General features: G+C 38.5%; 2 protein-coding genes across 2 annotated transcripts in view; one reads left to right on the top strand and one right to left on the bottom strand.

The window, feature by feature from the left end:
• Ppm1k (protein phosphatase, Mg2+/Mn2+ dependent 1K) overlaps nucleotides 1-16,768 on the top strand; it is a 156,914-nt gene that overhangs the window by 18,096 nt on the left and 122,050 nt on the right. The window lies entirely within an intron of this gene.
• Herc6 (HECT and RLD domain containing E3 ubiquitin protein ligase family member 6) overlaps nucleotides 1,511-16,768 on the bottom strand; it is a 59,313-nt gene continuing 44,055 nt past the window's right edge. The window contains exons 16-23 of the mRNA XM_005360886.3: nucleotides 11,961-12,095; nucleotides 10,624-10,767; nucleotides 8,202-8,368; nucleotides 6,581-6,644; nucleotides 5,693-5,763; nucleotides 4,091-4,274; nucleotides 3,864-3,966; nucleotides 1,511-2,434 (exon numbers count right to left, since the gene is read on the bottom strand). Of these exons, the coding sequence (XP_005360943.2) occupies nucleotides 2,226-2,434; nucleotides 3,864-3,966; nucleotides 4,091-4,274; nucleotides 5,693-5,763; nucleotides 6,581-6,644; nucleotides 8,202-8,368; nucleotides 10,624-10,767; nucleotides 11,961-12,095 (1,077 nt within the window). The 3' untranslated portion in view covers nucleotides 1,511-2,225. The remainder of the gene's footprint in view (nucleotides 2,435-3,863; nucleotides 3,967-4,090; nucleotides 4,275-5,692; nucleotides 5,764-6,580; nucleotides 6,645-8,201; nucleotides 8,369-10,623; nucleotides 10,768-11,960; nucleotides 12,096-16,768) is intronic.

Here is a 16,768-nt window from a genome sequence, read left to right as displayed (position 1 = left end):
TGTCTAAGAGTTCAGAAATAGGCCGGACCCTCAAGGAGGGTTCTGTATAAGCCTGAGTGTCTTCCAACATACATGTGATTCATAAAAATAAGAAAATGAAAATAACTGCTTCTCAAAGGTAAGGACTCAGAGAAAGAAGCTGAGAAAAATCATTGAGTCGGAGCCAGGAAAGCCGCAGGTGAGATGTGGGATGCACTGGAATGAACTTAGCCTTAAAGGCTACAACTCCCCTCAGTAGGTGGTACCAAATAACCCTCTTTCCTACTGTGACCTGGTGACCTTCTTGCAGAAAGCATCTGATATGGGATTTCCCCATGTATGCTGTGAATACAGAATAAAGAAACTGCCTTGGCCTGTTCATAGGGCAGAACTCAGGTAGGTGGGGAAAACTAAACTGAATACTGGGAAAAGGAGTCAGAGTCAGAAAGAAGCCCTGTACCCGCTGGAGATAGACATCGGAACTTTGGCCAGTAAGCCACAGCCATGTGGCAATACACAGATTACTAAAATTGGGTTAAATTAAGATGTAAGAGCCAGCCAATAAGAAGCTAGAACTAATGGGTCAAGCAGTAATTTAAATAATATAGTTTCTGTGTGATTATTTTGGTTCTGGGCAGCCAGGACAAACAAGCAACCTCGTTCAACAAACATCCTTCAAGACCTTCACAGATTTGTTTTAAAGACTCAGTATACTGTGTAAAGGAACAGAAAACAGCAGAGAAATGACAAGCGATGACCAAATCACATGATGATGCTAAATGAAATGAATGAGCCTTGCAAAAGCAAGTAGCACATTCCCTCTACCGTGGAAATAGAATAGACAACTAAGTATAAAGAGGCGGGGAGTGAGAGGAAATTTAATTTTTTTAAGATTTATTATTTTATGTGAATGAATGTTTTGTCTGCATGTATGTGTCCCACGTGTATGGTTGGTGCCCAGAGACATCAGAAAAATGCATCTTCGTCCAATGCTGGAGCGATGCTGCAGTAAGGGAAGTACCTGGAGTGTTCCTTCTCCTAGTGATTTGTTTGTTTCTGTTGTTGCTGTCAATAACAATCATTTTATAATCTTCTATGTTTATTAATTCACTTGGTTGCTTTGGAGTGCAGTGAACAACTCCCATGTGAAGTCTGTTAAGTCTGCTATCCAGCATCCTTACAGGAAAGGAGCTTTCATGGGAAGGACCTGTCACAATAGCGTGTATGCCACTCTCAGGACAAACCACAGGAGTCTGTGAAATCATTTCAAAGCTGTGTAATGCACTTTCCACTTTAACATTGAGTAAAACCAGTATGCAAGATGTAGTTACATTGCTTTATTTATTTTATAACATCATCAAAAGACATATTTCAGCTTCTTCACATTTTTCTAATGACATTAGATGAGTTTCTGATTGGGCTTAGTATTTTACCAGAATAACAGTACCCACATTTAAAATGACTTCAGGAATGCTGTAATGAGTATAAGTATAAATATGTTCAAATAAGCATAAACCTCAACACTTAGATTTTGAAAATAAATTATTTGGCAATTACTAAGTTAAGAAACTCAAAATATATTCCTTAATACAAAATATACATCTGTATATCTCAAAACCATGCTGAAAGCAGTGTATACTTTTCCTTAATCTTCAGAGTTACATATTATTTCAAATCGATAGTTTACTATTGGTACAACAACATTTTAAATAAATATTATTTTTTTTATTTTTAATTTACATGTATGAATTTTTTGTCTGCACGTTTGTCTCTGTGCCACATCTAGGCAGTGCCCTGGAGGCCAGAAGAAGGTATTAGATCTGCTAGGAATGGAGTTACTGGTGGGATGTGACCAGTCATGTAGGTGCTGGGATTTGAACCCTGGTCCTTTGGAAGAGCTGCCAGCGCTTTAACCACTGAGTTCTCTCTCTAGCTCCAATACTGAATATTTTAAATATTTAGCATATTATTAAATAATAATTGTTGTTCAGAAAATATTTCATTCTAAACAAGCATTCTAATAGCAAGGTTAGGAATATACCAAAAGTTTTACAGAATTTTATTTCACTAAAAGTATTAATTTATAACTTCTTTATCTCAAAAATCTGTCCAACTAATTATAAGTAAAATCCTTTAACCTTTTGTACCAATTAGATTAAGAAAAGACAGGAGAGCCCAGAAATCAAAGACCTAATTCCTAAGGCTGGTGATGAGAATGCTCAGAGTGGATTATTTCAGCATCAGGTTCATGAGGTAAAACCCTTGTTATTGTTGATTATCACTTGAAGTGCTTCCTTCATCCTTTCCATTGTAGAATATTTAGGCAAGTCTAGAATATTGTGACATGTCAATGATCTTGGATTATCCTCTTCGCTGAAAGTTTGAGGACAACGAAATTTTATTCCATCAAACTGTAGGCCTTTTATGTGAAACCTATCGCATCCTGTAAGAAACACTAGAAAGGGACAGTTTTGTTAAGGTATTGCATCTAAAAAAAACCTCAAGATAAATAAGAAGAAATTAAGGATTATATTTAATAAATATTGAGGACACTTTTTGTACTGCACAGGGGCAGGTATAGCCTGGAAAAGTCATAACATTTGGGTTTTGTTCTCTACAAATTCATGCCAATAATATATGTTATCTCATCCCTACAGGGATGAGAACATGAGGGAATGGGATGGTTGAGTTGTGGGAGGGACAGAGTGGGAGTACAATGAAAGAAACATGTTGATAGAGGGTTAGGGGAAATTCCCAGGAATTCACAAGGATGATCCCAGTTAAGACTCCTAACGATAGTGGAAAGGGTGCCTAAACTGGCCTTCCCCAGTTTGTAATCAGATTGACAAATACTCTAACTGTAATCATAGAACCTTTATCCAGTAACTGATGGAAGCAGATGCAGAGATCCACAGGCAAGCACTGGGCTGAGCTCTGGGAGTTCAGTCGAAGAGAGCAAGGAGGGAGTATCTGAACAAGAGGGGTCAAGACCATGATAAGAAAGCCACCCAGACAGCTGACCCAAGCCCCTGGGAACTCATGGACTCCAGACAGTCAGTTGGGGAACCTACATAAGACTGAAATAGACCCTTTAATTGTGAATAATAATTGTGTGGCTTGGTCTTTTTGTGGGGCCCCTGGCAGTGGGACCATGATCAATGCCTGGTTCAGGAGCTGGCTTTTTGGAGTGGGATGCCTTGCTCAGCCTTGATGCAGTGGGGAGGTGATGGAGGAAGGTCATTGGTTAAAAAAATAAAGCAACTGCTTGGCTGGCCCTCATAGGTTAGAACATAGGTGGGTGGAGTAAACAGAACAGAATGCTGGGAGGAAGAGGAAGTGAGCTCAGACTCGACAGCTCTCCTCTCGGGAGCAGAGACGCCATGCCCTGCTCCCAGGCAGACACAAGCGATGATGCTCCGACCCAGGATGGACGTAGGCTAGAATCTTCCCGGTAAGACCGGTGCTCACTAAGACAGGTGCTCACAGATTATTAGAGATGGGTTGATCGGGATATCAGAATTAGCCAGTAAGGGCTAGAGCTAAAGGGCCAAGCAGTGTTTAAATGAATACAGTTTGTGTGTTGTTATTTCAGGCATAAGCTAGCAGGCGGCTGGGGTGTTGGGGACGCAGCCCCACCGCTCCTATTACTACAGGGAGGGATTCAGTCCTGCCTCAACTTAATGTGCCAGGTATTGTTGACTCCCTGTGGAGGCCTTCCCTTTTCTGAGGAGTAGATGGAGGGGGAGAGGTGAAGAGAGGAGGTGGGGGGAAGGAGGAAGAGAGGGAGGGGGGACTGTAGTTGGTATGTAAAATTAACTTAAAAATTTAAAATTAAAAAAGAATGATCTGTTACATTAAAAATGAATACCTATTACAATACTTACAGAGGAATTTTTTCTTTTCATCCGAAGTTAATTCGTGGAAAGCCTTCCAAAAGAGTCGAATAGTTGGATGTGCTTTGTGATATTCTTTTTCATAGAGTGAATTCTTGAGAACACAAGAAAAAAAAGAGAGCTTTAGGGGTGATATGTATTGGTAATTGGAAAAGTCAGAGAAGGTTTTATGGGGCATATATATCAGTAAACTTAAAAAAACTCAGGTTATCACTTACATTTTCAAATTGTTCCCAGTCACAATCAGCATTTCCAATTATTGCTTTCATTAGTTCTTCAGGATGGAACTGTCTAATTATATCCCGGTTACACACTGTGTAAAATCCTCTGTGAAATTCCTCATAAATGGTTTTTACAGAAGTATTAAAAATGTAATCAACACACTTAGAAACGTATATTTGCCTTGAGGGAAGAAAAATTAAAAATGGCATACTTTATCAGTGACTACAACATTATCTATTTTGCTTTTTTACTCTATTGGGAGATAAAAGTGTATTTCTTCCGTGTAGTGCTATAAAAGTCTATGCGACACCAGAAGATGAAAACCTGGCCAGCTAGAAGAAAGGTCCTTAGAGACTATAAGAGAAGGGTTCAGACTTTGGTATGTTCTGATTTATAATTCCAATCTGAACATAAGCCCTCCTTGACTTTCAATAAGGATATATCCCAATGAGCTCGTTAAACACAGAAAACACATTTAATACAGCTAACCTACTAAACATTATAGCTAAGCCACTTTCCCTCACTAGCGGCTCTCCAGCATCACGAGGAAGTATTGCACTTCATGTAACTAGCTTAGAGAATCGTCAAGAATCCAAACTCTGTGGAGGATGCTAACTATGGGATGTCACGTGCTTTCACATCACAAGAAAATAGGGGTGGACATAAGTCCAACCATCTGACCCTTGCTTTTTCCCCTTTCTACGTTCCTCTCTGCCACTGTCATCTTGCTGCCTCTTGTTTGCAGGAAACCGTGCAGTGTAAACATTCTCTTTAGCGTGGCATGTTTCCTCTTTACCTGGGAACTCCTATCCAGTCATCAGATTGCCATACAAAAGTAACGTTCTCAGGGCAGGCACTTCTTTTCCTCCCCCAGTCTCTCTTCTAGCAACAGCTAATTTGTGGAAACAAGTTCTGCAAGGTCTGTCTTAGGCAGAATGCGCTTTTCACGGTGTGATAGATATCCTGGTGGCAAGTGACACAGTGTGAATGTGGTTTGACTCTGTCCCATTTATGTGTTGACATTTGTTTCTCCCATTGTTGGGTATTATGAAGATAGAAACTTGATCTGACTGTAGTGTTTATGGTGGGGCCTTGGAGAAAGATTCAAGTAACACAAAATTGCCACATAGAGCCCTGTGATTGAACTCTGGTCACCTTCTAAGGTGAGTGAGAAAGACCAAAAGGGACACATGTTCATGCTCCTTAGGTCTTGTCAGGTGCTGCCTGCTTACACTCAAGATGCTGCCAGCGAGAAAGCCACAACAGATGTACTTCTTAGATTTCCAGAACTATGGGATAAAAAAAACATCTGTTCTTTATAAAGTTACCCAGTCTAATATAAGTTACACATTTTGTCTTTTTTTCACAACTCCATCACTAGTATCTGGAATATAGTTTAGCATAGAATAGGGCCTAAAAGTCTCTTAGATGACAGAAATATTTATTCCTGACCATTTCTTTTCTTCTCCTACTTGTTTATTATTTTAAAAGACAAGGAACTAAAATGAACATCTGAGAAGTTCAAATATATTTTAAATGGTATTGATACAAACATGTTATGCCTATTCGAAGTGGATAGTTTAGGTCTTAGCTCTTACCTGTTGGTTTGGTCCACAGGTACAGAGATCCCATTTGGAATTAAGTCGACATCTTTTTGATCCCAGTGTACCTGTAACCAAAATGCAATTGACTGATAAATACAAACCCAAGCCCACTGTTATTGTCAGTGCATTTTCCCTATAAGATTTAAAATGATTCAAAATAGATAACCATTTTTCAGTTCAGTCTTTTGTTTGTTGCGATAGAGTCTGTATATGTAGCCCAAGCTGGCCTCAAGCTTGCTATTGTCTCCTGTATCTCCTAGGATGCACCACCATGTTCAACTCCAGACTTTTAAACACACACACGCGTGCACGCACGCACGCACACACACACACACACACACACACACACACATTTAGTTTCTTGCGATTTTTGAGACAGGGTCTCTCTATGTAATCCTGGCTAACCTGCAGCTTGCTATATAGACCAGGCTGGCCTTGAACACAAAGAGATCCCTTGCCTCTGCCTCTCAGCTGCTGGAAATAAAGGCAGGAGCTACCATGCCCTGCCATATAAAAAAAATTTAAACCCTTCTTAATACATGTTATATTTGTATATTTCAAGCACAAATTACCCTGTTTAGTTGAGGACATTGTTTGAATCAAATGAATGTTTGCTATATTCATATATAAAAAGTCTGTAGATATAAGCTATACAAAATGAAAACCAGATAAGAGAAAAATTGTTCAGAAATAAATTATCTTTTAAAATGTGGATATTCCATGTTGAAGGTTCTATAATAAAATGGCGGTGTGGCATACATTCTTTTGCATGGGTTCAATCTCCAGCAATTCCTCGCCAAAACAAAACAAAACAAAACAAACAAACAAAACCCAAAAAACAGATTAAAGCTAACCTATAATCTAGGTTTTTCTGTTACTCACGGAAAAATACATGTAAAGTTTTTCAACATCACCAGCCTCACAATTGAGAACTTCTTGCAAATTCCTATTGAAAAAATAGTTTAAAATTACATATTTGATATTGTAAAATTTTAAAATAATAATCATTCAATGGGGAAAAATTAAGTAATATCGACATGTACAAAATTCAGTGTAAATTTTCTCTCCTACTCTTTCTCACTCATCTTCCTAGGATTATCTTGATTTAAAATTTGTTAGTGTACCTTGTTGATACTGCTGCGTATTGTGAAATGATTACACAGAGAAGCCCTTACCTCTAACGTGGGGAGAATTTATTTTGCAAAGTCTGGAGATGTCTTTGGTTGTCATAGTTAAAGGCTGTCATCTAGTGAGTAGTGTTCTCAGACACTATTAAACCCATGACATTGCCCAGAACAATGTCCCACAAAGAGAATTCAAACAACCAGATGCCTGAGGTTATAGTGCAGTAGATGTTCTTGTCCAAGAGGGAGGAGGCCCAAGGTTTAGACCCCAATCAAACACATTAATAGTAGAAAAGCTAAAAATCTCAAAATTGCCAATCTTGAGAAACTCTGCTTTAATAAAAACCTACAACTAATAGTCCATGAAAAAGAATCTTTTCTCTCAATCTTTAGTCAACACTTTAAGGAAAACTTGTTGGCAGGAAAAGGATATTTCACATAAATTCACTCAGTTACTAGTGACCCTAAGCATGCTTTCATTTTTTGGTAAACCATATGTATGTATATACATACATACATACATACATACATACATACATACATACATACATATACATGTGTACTTATGGGACTATATCTATTTATAACATATATATTTGCCCTTATGGCACTATATCTATTTAAAAACCACATGTATATGCACTTATGGTAGGTTAATTCATAAACCACATATACATACACAAAGCACTATATTTGTAAACCACATCTATCTACATAAACTTATAGTGCTATATCTCCTTATAAATAATATCTCTGTATACACATACTAATAGCACTGTATATATTTATAAACCACATTTATTAATATAGTGCACTTTTCACATTCCATTTGTAAACCATATCTCTGTACACACACAAATTTATAGCATTGGATCTATAAACCACTTCTATGCATATGGACTCGTACACCACTGCACCTATGTATAAAACAAATCTATACATCTATCCATTTATAGCACTATTTTTATTTATAAACTACATGTATATAGCATATGAATGTACTTAGGACTGTATCTACTTATCAACCATATACATATGCACGTATACACTGCATATATTTATCAATCATATATACATGTATGTGCCCTTATAGCACAATATGTATTTATAGGATACAAACAATAGCAGATGCACATTCTGAGAACTGTCCTGAGCACTTTACACCTTGAAAAACAGCCCAGGTCCAAACTCTTTTTATTGTGTTAGTAGTGATCAGTGGAACATCTGACTTTTCTTTGCTTTGAAGGCTGACAAGTCATGCTAATGCTCATCTAAAGGGCACACAGCATTACAGGTGAAGACCTTCCTTGTGTGTGATACGATTTATGCTTCAGCAGCTGGCCTTAATACTGTTCTTGACAAGCAACACATGTACTTACTGTCCCAAGGGAAAACTGAGTTCTTTTAAATCTTCCAAAGTTGTCTTTTTTTTCAGAAGTTTTTTATACAAAGCCAGTGGGAAAGGAAGTTTGACAACCTTAAAATTGGACAGGGAGAGTCCACACAAGATCCCAAAGAGGAAATATCTCTTCTTCTCAAACTTAGGCTAGAAAATAAAATAGAAAAAAAATCCTAATGTATTATACATAATTAGTTTTACAAAGACACAATTAGACTAATGAAGAACAAATTTTACCTCCCTTTTCTAATTAACATCACAAGTTAGACACAAACTGGGTTTAAAAAGAATAAACATTTCATACTCTAAGTTATAATGAAATTTAAATATCTTCCATAACGTTCTTTCTGTTGTTTATGTTTGTTTGCTTGAGACATACAGGATGTTCTCAAAACTCACTGTATAGTTGAGGGTGACCTTGCCTGTACTTCCCCAATGTGGGATTATGGCCATGTGCCAGCACGCCCAGCTTCTTGCACAATTTTTAATATAAATTAAAAATTCAGAACATTAGGTAAATAGACTTTTGTTACTGATAGCGTATCTGAAATGTAGAAACAAACGCTCAGGAGCAATTGTAGTTTTCCTTTGTAACTTTAAGGTCCTGGCCTTCCGATTCACGGAGAAAAACAACCGTGAGGAAGGAAGGTGGCTCTGCATTGACCCTTCAAGTTAGCAGAACAAATGCCAGATGAGTGTGATGTGAATGCACACTCAGCAAAGCAGTCCCGCGTGGAGGTTGACCATTGGAGTAGCTCTCACGGGCCCCTTTCTCACTCTGGCATCCTGTCTTACCGTGGCTTCTCTTAGCCTGCAGAAGATCCCGTCATGATACCCTGTGCCCAGAGTCCTCGCGAGAGCCAATGAATGTCAGCACTATGTATGCCCTTGGACTTCTAGAGCCCTGAGCTACATAGGCTGCTTAACAAAGAACTCTGGTGGCTCATTAAAGTGACAACAAGAATAGCAGGCTAACAGAGCTGCCTTTACTTTTCCTCTCTGCATTGTGTAGTCCTGGGTAGAAAACCAAACCAAAACTAAGCTTTCCAGGACCAAACTGCAGCCCAAGGGAGGAAGTATCACTAGAATGACATTCGAGGATCCTTACTCCAGTGCCATTCTTGCGGTTAGCGGTCTGTGGGGGTCAGTAACTCACAGAGTGATAATTCTCCCCACTTTCCTTGACGTAGTAACTCCTCAGAGAGAATTTTGAAATCAGTAAAAAGTAGAGTACAATCTCGAAAGGCCTCTCCTAACCTAGTCTGTTTGCTATCCCTTAATTTGTAACACGTACTTTGGTGAAACTTTCCTCTTTTATCAAGCCATATGCTTTTTTTTTTAAATTGGGGGTATGTGTGTGTCTGTTTTCTACTGAGCAAAACAGTATGAATATGCTTAAAAGTGAGGGCTTTGCTGAATGTGATGCATGCCTAATTCAAGTACTCAGAAGATAGAGGCAGGAAGATTGTGAGTTCAAGGCTAGCTTGGCATACATAGTTAGACACTGTATAATAAAATGTATAAAAAGACAAAAATGAAAAAAAATTGTAGTCAAATTAACTAACTTTCAAACTCAAAAGTTACCTCTAGTATTCTATCAACAGTTTCTACTAATTTGAAACATTCTATACTATAACTCTCAAAATTAAGGAAAAACAACCACTCCTTAGAGATTACATAATCAGTTTTAGGATATCCATGCAATAGAATATCACTCCACAGTTGAAAAAATAAGAAATGAACTATGAGCACATGCCATGGCATGGATGCATCTCAAAGTAATTATATTCACTTTAAAAAGACAGATACTAAATTTGACCATATTTAATTTCATTTATATAAAAATATGGCTCACTCTACAGTGACCGGAAGCAGAGCAGTGGTTGCTTAGGAAGGGTGGATGTAGAAGGAGTGTGAGAGAGTCTTTGGCAATGATGTATGCATTTGTTATTTCACTGGTGTGTAAATAGATCATGAAATTGGGTATTTTCTGTGTCTGTTATATTTCAATGACACCTCATTAATACTAAAATCTAATATGTATAGGAATCACCGAGGGGATTTTATATGAGTCATGAGTTCTGATTCTGTAGATCTTGAGTAGGGCCAGAGTGATGTTGTTTTATTTGTTTGTTTTGTTTTGTTTTCCTGAGTTCACCAGTAACAAGCTTTGCCCCTCTACATGTGCCCTGAACACTGGGGTTAAGTATGCAATACCACACCTAGATAAGTCTGGTGTTGTACATGCTGCCAGATCCTGCCATGGCACAGCTACTGCTCCGTGAGTGAGGTAGTACTACTCAACATGGGGAAGTCAGGTTGGACAGTCCTAATTTTACACTGTTATCTATGGTCTGCATATTGCAGCATTTACTATGTTTTATGAGAAAGACATAACTTACATTGACCGGAAACCACATGCTGGAGCTCTTTTCGGGATACACAAACATTCCATATTTGGGGTCTGTCATCTCTTCAAATATATAGTGGAAGAACTCTGAACTCACCCCTGCACTCTTAGCACTCACTTCTTTAATAAATTCAACCTATAGGAAGAAAATTTATTTCAAGGCTCTTAGTCAAAATATAGCTTTTTGCCCTTTATGGAAAAATCTCGGGCCTGTCCTGACCATTCCTCGAATTCTCTCGAACTGCCAGACCCACACACTGCTTTACCTTCTCATACTCTATTTTCCTTCAGTGTTTGCTGCCAAGTTGTGAAAGCCAGGAGCCCACTGATTCTCAGGTTGATGAGACCATGAGTACATGGATCCTTTAGACTGACATACTCACCACTGGAAGAAGGAATAATATCTTGGTATAAATTTTGATATGCTTCAAACCCCTGAGCCATGACAATTTCCAGTTATTTAACCTTATTGTCTGTCTTCATATTAGCTTTCAGACTGTGCAGACTTGTCTCTAATGATCAGCCTTTTGGTTTCTCCAGCCTCTACCTCTGGTAAGCAGCCCTCTCAGTGAGTGTGAGCTAAGCACATTTGCAGTAAATTCGTTGTCATAGCTCCCACTCCTGCATCTGGATTTCATGACCCAGTACTGACTTCATTTTACTCTGCCTGCTCTGACAATTCCTTTTCTGGCTAATTCCATTTCTTTCATTCATTTATATATCGAATACATGGTGCTGGAGATTGAATTGGGCCCTCAGGCAGGCTAGGCAAGCACTCTGCCACTCCCTGGCCCTGTCGTTTGAATATGAGCATGCTTAAGCTTCATTCCTCCAGTGTTCGTTCATCTTCTACTCTAGCTGAGAAAGCTTTTCTGCTGGTCTTTGATCAAGCTCTTTGGCCTGGTCAGGACTCATAGTGAGGGTAAGGATTAGAAAGGACAGTCTTGTCATGCTTGGTCTATTTTATATCTGTATTGAAGCTAACATATTTCTTCTTAAGGACAGTCATTTTCTATAGAGAAAAGAATGTTCTATCAATATTCCCAGAAAGTATAAGAAAGCTAGATACAAAGGGAGTCTGATTTCTAAAATCAAACTGTTTTGTTTTGTTTTCGACTTGAATTACACACTGAGAAATCATCCTCTCTGGTCTGAGTGTTATCCTCCAGGATTTGTTTTCTTTGGAAGCTTACCACATTCCATTCCCTTAATGGAAAGGGGGAGCTTCTAGAAACCTTAAGACCTTAATCCCCATAGTTGTGAATGCAACTTCTTAATTATGAATGTCCCCTCCCACAATAAAAAGTTCAGCAAGACCTTTTTCTTTACCGTTAGTGGTTTCCTAAGGTCAGAGTTTTCAGCTTGTCCTAACTGACGCAAGGCATCTTCAACCAGGTGGCTTCGTCTGACTCTCAGTGTTAAGAGTACTGGTCTCATGCTTCCTTGAGGTGCCATAGTGTCACACTTTTAGAAAAAAACAATTTTCAGTTGCTTCTCCTTTGGACCTTTAAGGCTATCATGGATAAAAGCGAATGGTGAAACAAGCCTACAGTCTCTGTGAGTAGAAACTGGAGGATCAAACATTCAAGATCTGGGGCCAGTGAGCTAGCTAAGAAGGCAAAGGAGCTGGCTGCCAGTCCTCCTAACCAAAGCTTCCTCTGGGGAACCTATACGCTAGAAGGAGAGGACAGACCCAAGCAAGTTGTCCTCTGAACTCCGTATGTGGATGGCAACATAAACAAACAGCACATAATTGTAAACATGTTTTAGAAAGAAATTAAAGAGTGCCTTGATTAGATACCAGGTTCACATTCAAGGCCAGCCTGGTCTACCTGATTCCCCACTTTTTTACAAAAAATAACCCTAGCTTTTTTGTTTGTTTGTTTTTGGGTTTTTTTGGGGGGGGGGTTGCTCCTTTTGTTTTTCTCTTGCTGAAGGTCTCACCAGGCAGCCAAACTTCCTTGAATTCATAATACACCCTTCCATAAACCTCCTGAGGGCACAAAGCACCGGGCTTGATTTACATCTAATATTTCTAATAAAATATTTTTTGTGTCTTACTGCCAACACTCTATACATTTATTATTTAAGGAAGGTGCTATTAAACCTTTACAGTGTAAGATAATGCAATTACAGGATCAAACAAGCTGTGACATCTCATGTTTATGTGCAAAAATTAGTGACTGGGCATGAACAGTCAAGTTATTAAAACTGTCTAAGATCCCTTACTGTAGCATCAAACATGCTAAGTGAACAATCTGCCATCAGTCTTCAGAAGCCCAATGTTATCACCTAAACCTCAGAAATGACTCTAAGGGCTGTGGATGAGACAAGGGGAAGTGTCAGCAATAGGAAGAAGACAAAGGGATGACATTCTCTGAGAGGATACGCTCTACAAATCATAACCATCCATGTTGGAAGTCTCTAAAACTGCCGCCAGGAGTCACACTGTTTTGGAGCACTGTTCTGACCATTCTAAACAGGAGTGCCTTGAGCCTCCTAAATCATCCATACTTCTTCCCTACCATAGGCCTTGGTCTTGCTTCTGCTAAATTCCTTGGTATTGGAAGTTTAACAATGGCCTTGGCTAACCTTGATTTAACCTTCAACACACCTCAGAGCCTTCAGGTCTACCACATGGACAATAAAGCAATATTTAGAAATCATGATACAAGACAGTTCCCTTGGGGTCTGCCTTATAGTAGTGATGGCTTGATTAATGGATAACAAGTTTCTAGATTAGATGTGACTCCCCTTATAAGTTTTCTGTCATCTTAGGTAAGGATGTCTGTGACTCTGGACTGGGGAACTCCTACTGCAGATCTCTGCAGCCACCACCTACTGAGACATTTATACAGCTCTACTAGATTGGTCTGTTATTCCCCTTCCCCCAATTCTTTACTGACTTCTGTGTTCAGAACTCTGTAGTTCTGAGATGCTTCAGCTACACTGACTTGACTTCTAGACCACATTGTCCACGGCTCTGAGGGATGCACAGACCACTGACTGCAGCAGGCAGAAATACCTGTAATTTCTCTTGCCTAGTGAAGACCTGAATGGAGACTCTCCATCTGACCTTATGGTCCAAATTATGTCCACTTGTTCTCCATACACTTCTGTAGAGAAAATACTATACGTGGAAGGAATTGTTTAAAGGAATTTTATGGGGAGGTTAGGATTGGGGAGGAAAGACTTCACCTTTTCCCTTTATCAGAGTGTCAAGGAGATGAAAATAGGAAAGACTTGATTAAACTAACTAATAACAATGATTACAAGAGCTACTAACAGCAGATGGGGAGCCCTTAGTTTTGGACTGATAGTACTCGGACATTCCTTGTATCTTGCTTGCTCATTGTAAAAACCTGGAATTTATGGCATATACATTGGCAAAAGTCATATGTAATTAATAGAATATAAAAGGAAATATTTTGTTGTTAAAATGGCTTCTTTTATGGACATTGCGTCCTAGACTTATTTGCTTTATAGAGATGGTCATGATGTTTAAGTTTATAATAAAACAATAAAGTTTATGATGTTGGATTCCAATGAATCATTAGAATCTAAATACCATAAATCAATATGAACCTTTCCGGATAAATGACCTAGAAAACAAGACTTAGCAATCAAAAAATGTTTTAAAAACTGTTAATACACTGTCTAGGGAAAGAACATTATATATCTAACAAGAAACTCAGAAAGAAAACATGTAAATATTGTGTAGTAATAATACAGTTTGTGAGAGAGGAACAAAATGGTCAGAGTGGAAAAAAAGTTCTGTGACCAAACCAGCCATCTTCTCAAAATCAGAAAATATATGTTGGATATAGGATATAGTTATCCCATTTACTCTACAGCTTTTATTCTTTGCATGTTGAGCAGTTTTGGGTTTCTGTGTTAATTGCCATGTGCTATAAGAAGCTATTTTTTTTGATGATATTTAGGAAATTCACTAATAATCTATGGGTATAGCAAAAAACTTTTAGTGGTTGTTTTGATGCCATGTCCATTTAGCAGAATAATAGTAGTGGGTTCTCCAAAAGACCTAAATCCAGGTTCCTTGGCCCTAATAATGGTGCCAGGTATTGGTTTAATCCCAGAGTGGGCTTTAAATTGAACCAGAAAACAGTTCTTTGTAACATGAAGGGGACTGCTTGTTTGTTGGGTTTCTGTCCCGCCCAGTCCCCAGTCATTTAGTCCCAGAGAAAATCACACAGAAATCGCCATAAGTTATAAAACTGATTGGCCCATTAGCTCAGGCTTCTTATTAACTCTTGTAGCTTATATTAACCCATTGTTCTTATCTACGTTAGCCACATGGCTCGGTACCTTTCTCAACCGGGTAGATTACATTTTGCTTCTTGGTGGTCTGGGCAGGAATGAGAGGAATGGGCTTCCTCCTTTCCAGCATTCTCCTGTTCTCATCTCCCTGCCTCTACTTCCTGTCTGGTTGACCTGCCTATACTTTCTGCCTGGCCAATCAGTGTTTTATTAAAATACATGATTGACAGAATACAGATAATTCTCTCGCACCACCTGGTTATTTCCATAACATTCATACCACTGTTGCACCACAGGGCATATCTTGCCAGGACAGTCACTATTATAGCTTGCAGGATCCATAAATGAGTGAGACCGATGATTATTTTGCCTCTGAGGCAGTGTTTATAGCACTTTCCAGCACCATGAAAACTAGCCAGCAGGAATGCAGCTTCCAAATCTACGTCTTGATTTCTCCATGTTCTATGAGTCAAGTACTCAACATCTTCAGTGATAGGGTCCATAGCCTACCCCTTCCCTACAGGCTCAGGGACTTTCACAGAAGAGAGCATGGGAAAATTGTAAAACTCAGAGGCAGTACACACAAGGCAAACACAAGGGAAGTGTTTTCAGAACCCAATAGGGCAGTTGCACATATGAACTCATAGTGATTGGGACAGCATGCACAACAATTGAGCAGATTCAACCCAGACAAATCCCAGCGTGGAGTCATGGGACGAGATGAGTATAAACCCTCCTCTCCTGGCTGAAGAGATACTGGTTTGTGATAACTGTTCAAAGGGATGTGACTGCTGGTGGTCTCAACACCCAAGAGGATTTGAGCAACACAAATTGGACTAGGGTTTAAAAAGGGGACGGGAATGGGTGGAGAGAAAGACCATGAAGATTGGTGGGTAGAGAGGTGAGAATGGATCTGGAGGGGTTTGATGAGATGTTAATATGATGAAAATACAGTATATATGAAATTATCAAAGAATTAATAAAATAGTATTAAATATTGATGCTTATAAGTCAAGCTCCAATGAATTAAAAAAAATCTGAAGACTGACACTAAGATCAGAGCAATAGTTAAAATCAGATAAAATGAGGAGAGGAAAAGAATAGCTTATTCGGGAAATTATGTCACGTACAGACAGTGAGGACTGGAATGCAAAATGAGAAACTCAAATTAAACCAAGTCATGATTGACTGGTCAGACTGGTACAGGTCACAAGGTCATTAGCATTTTCTGCTTTGGTGAAAGACTGAAAGAAGGGCTTTATACATTGCTCGTGGGAACAAAGATTGGCAAAATAAATACAAGGTTTACTCTAGCAACATTTAACAATTAAAAAGAAAAAGTTAAACATTGCACTGCTTTGTTATGTGAGTAATCAAATAGCCTGGATTAACCAAAAAACTTTTTTTTTCAGAATTCTAAATAATGACTTAGATATGGTAGGATCAGAAATATTGCTCTACTGAGACCTTAACAAAAGTAAAAGATGAAATAAAATTATTAGGTAACTTTTCTAAATGTGCAAAAGTGTTAAAGTTTGGTAAGAAATTCTAAAATGGAAGAAGCATGAGGTGACCCCTTAAATAATAAAATCAGTGCACACAAAAAATGAGGTAACTGGAATTAGAAGATTGAAGGATTAAATGCTGGAAAGAAATTTGAGCTGGTATTTTTATTAAAATACTTCAGAAAACTAGTAGTGACTGCAAAATTAACTAAAATAGTAGACCAACACAGGTGGTAAAATGTTTATACCTTTTGACCTTGGTCATGAGTACCACTATTCTTATTTTATATATGTTTGAATTTTTATGATCAAAGGAGACAGAGACAGAGACTCACATTGGAGCACCGGACAGAA

This window comes from Microtus ochrogaster, linkage group LG3 (genome assembly GCF_000317375.1).
Source record: "Microtus ochrogaster isolate Prairie Vole_2 linkage group LG3, MicOch1.0, whole genome shotgun sequence".
NCBI classification, from domain to species: Eukaryota; Metazoa; Chordata; class Mammalia; order Rodentia; family Cricetidae; genus Microtus; species Microtus ochrogaster.
The sequence above is the reverse complement of the archived record's forward strand: the minus strand, read 5'-3'. Positions and strand labels throughout refer to the sequence as shown.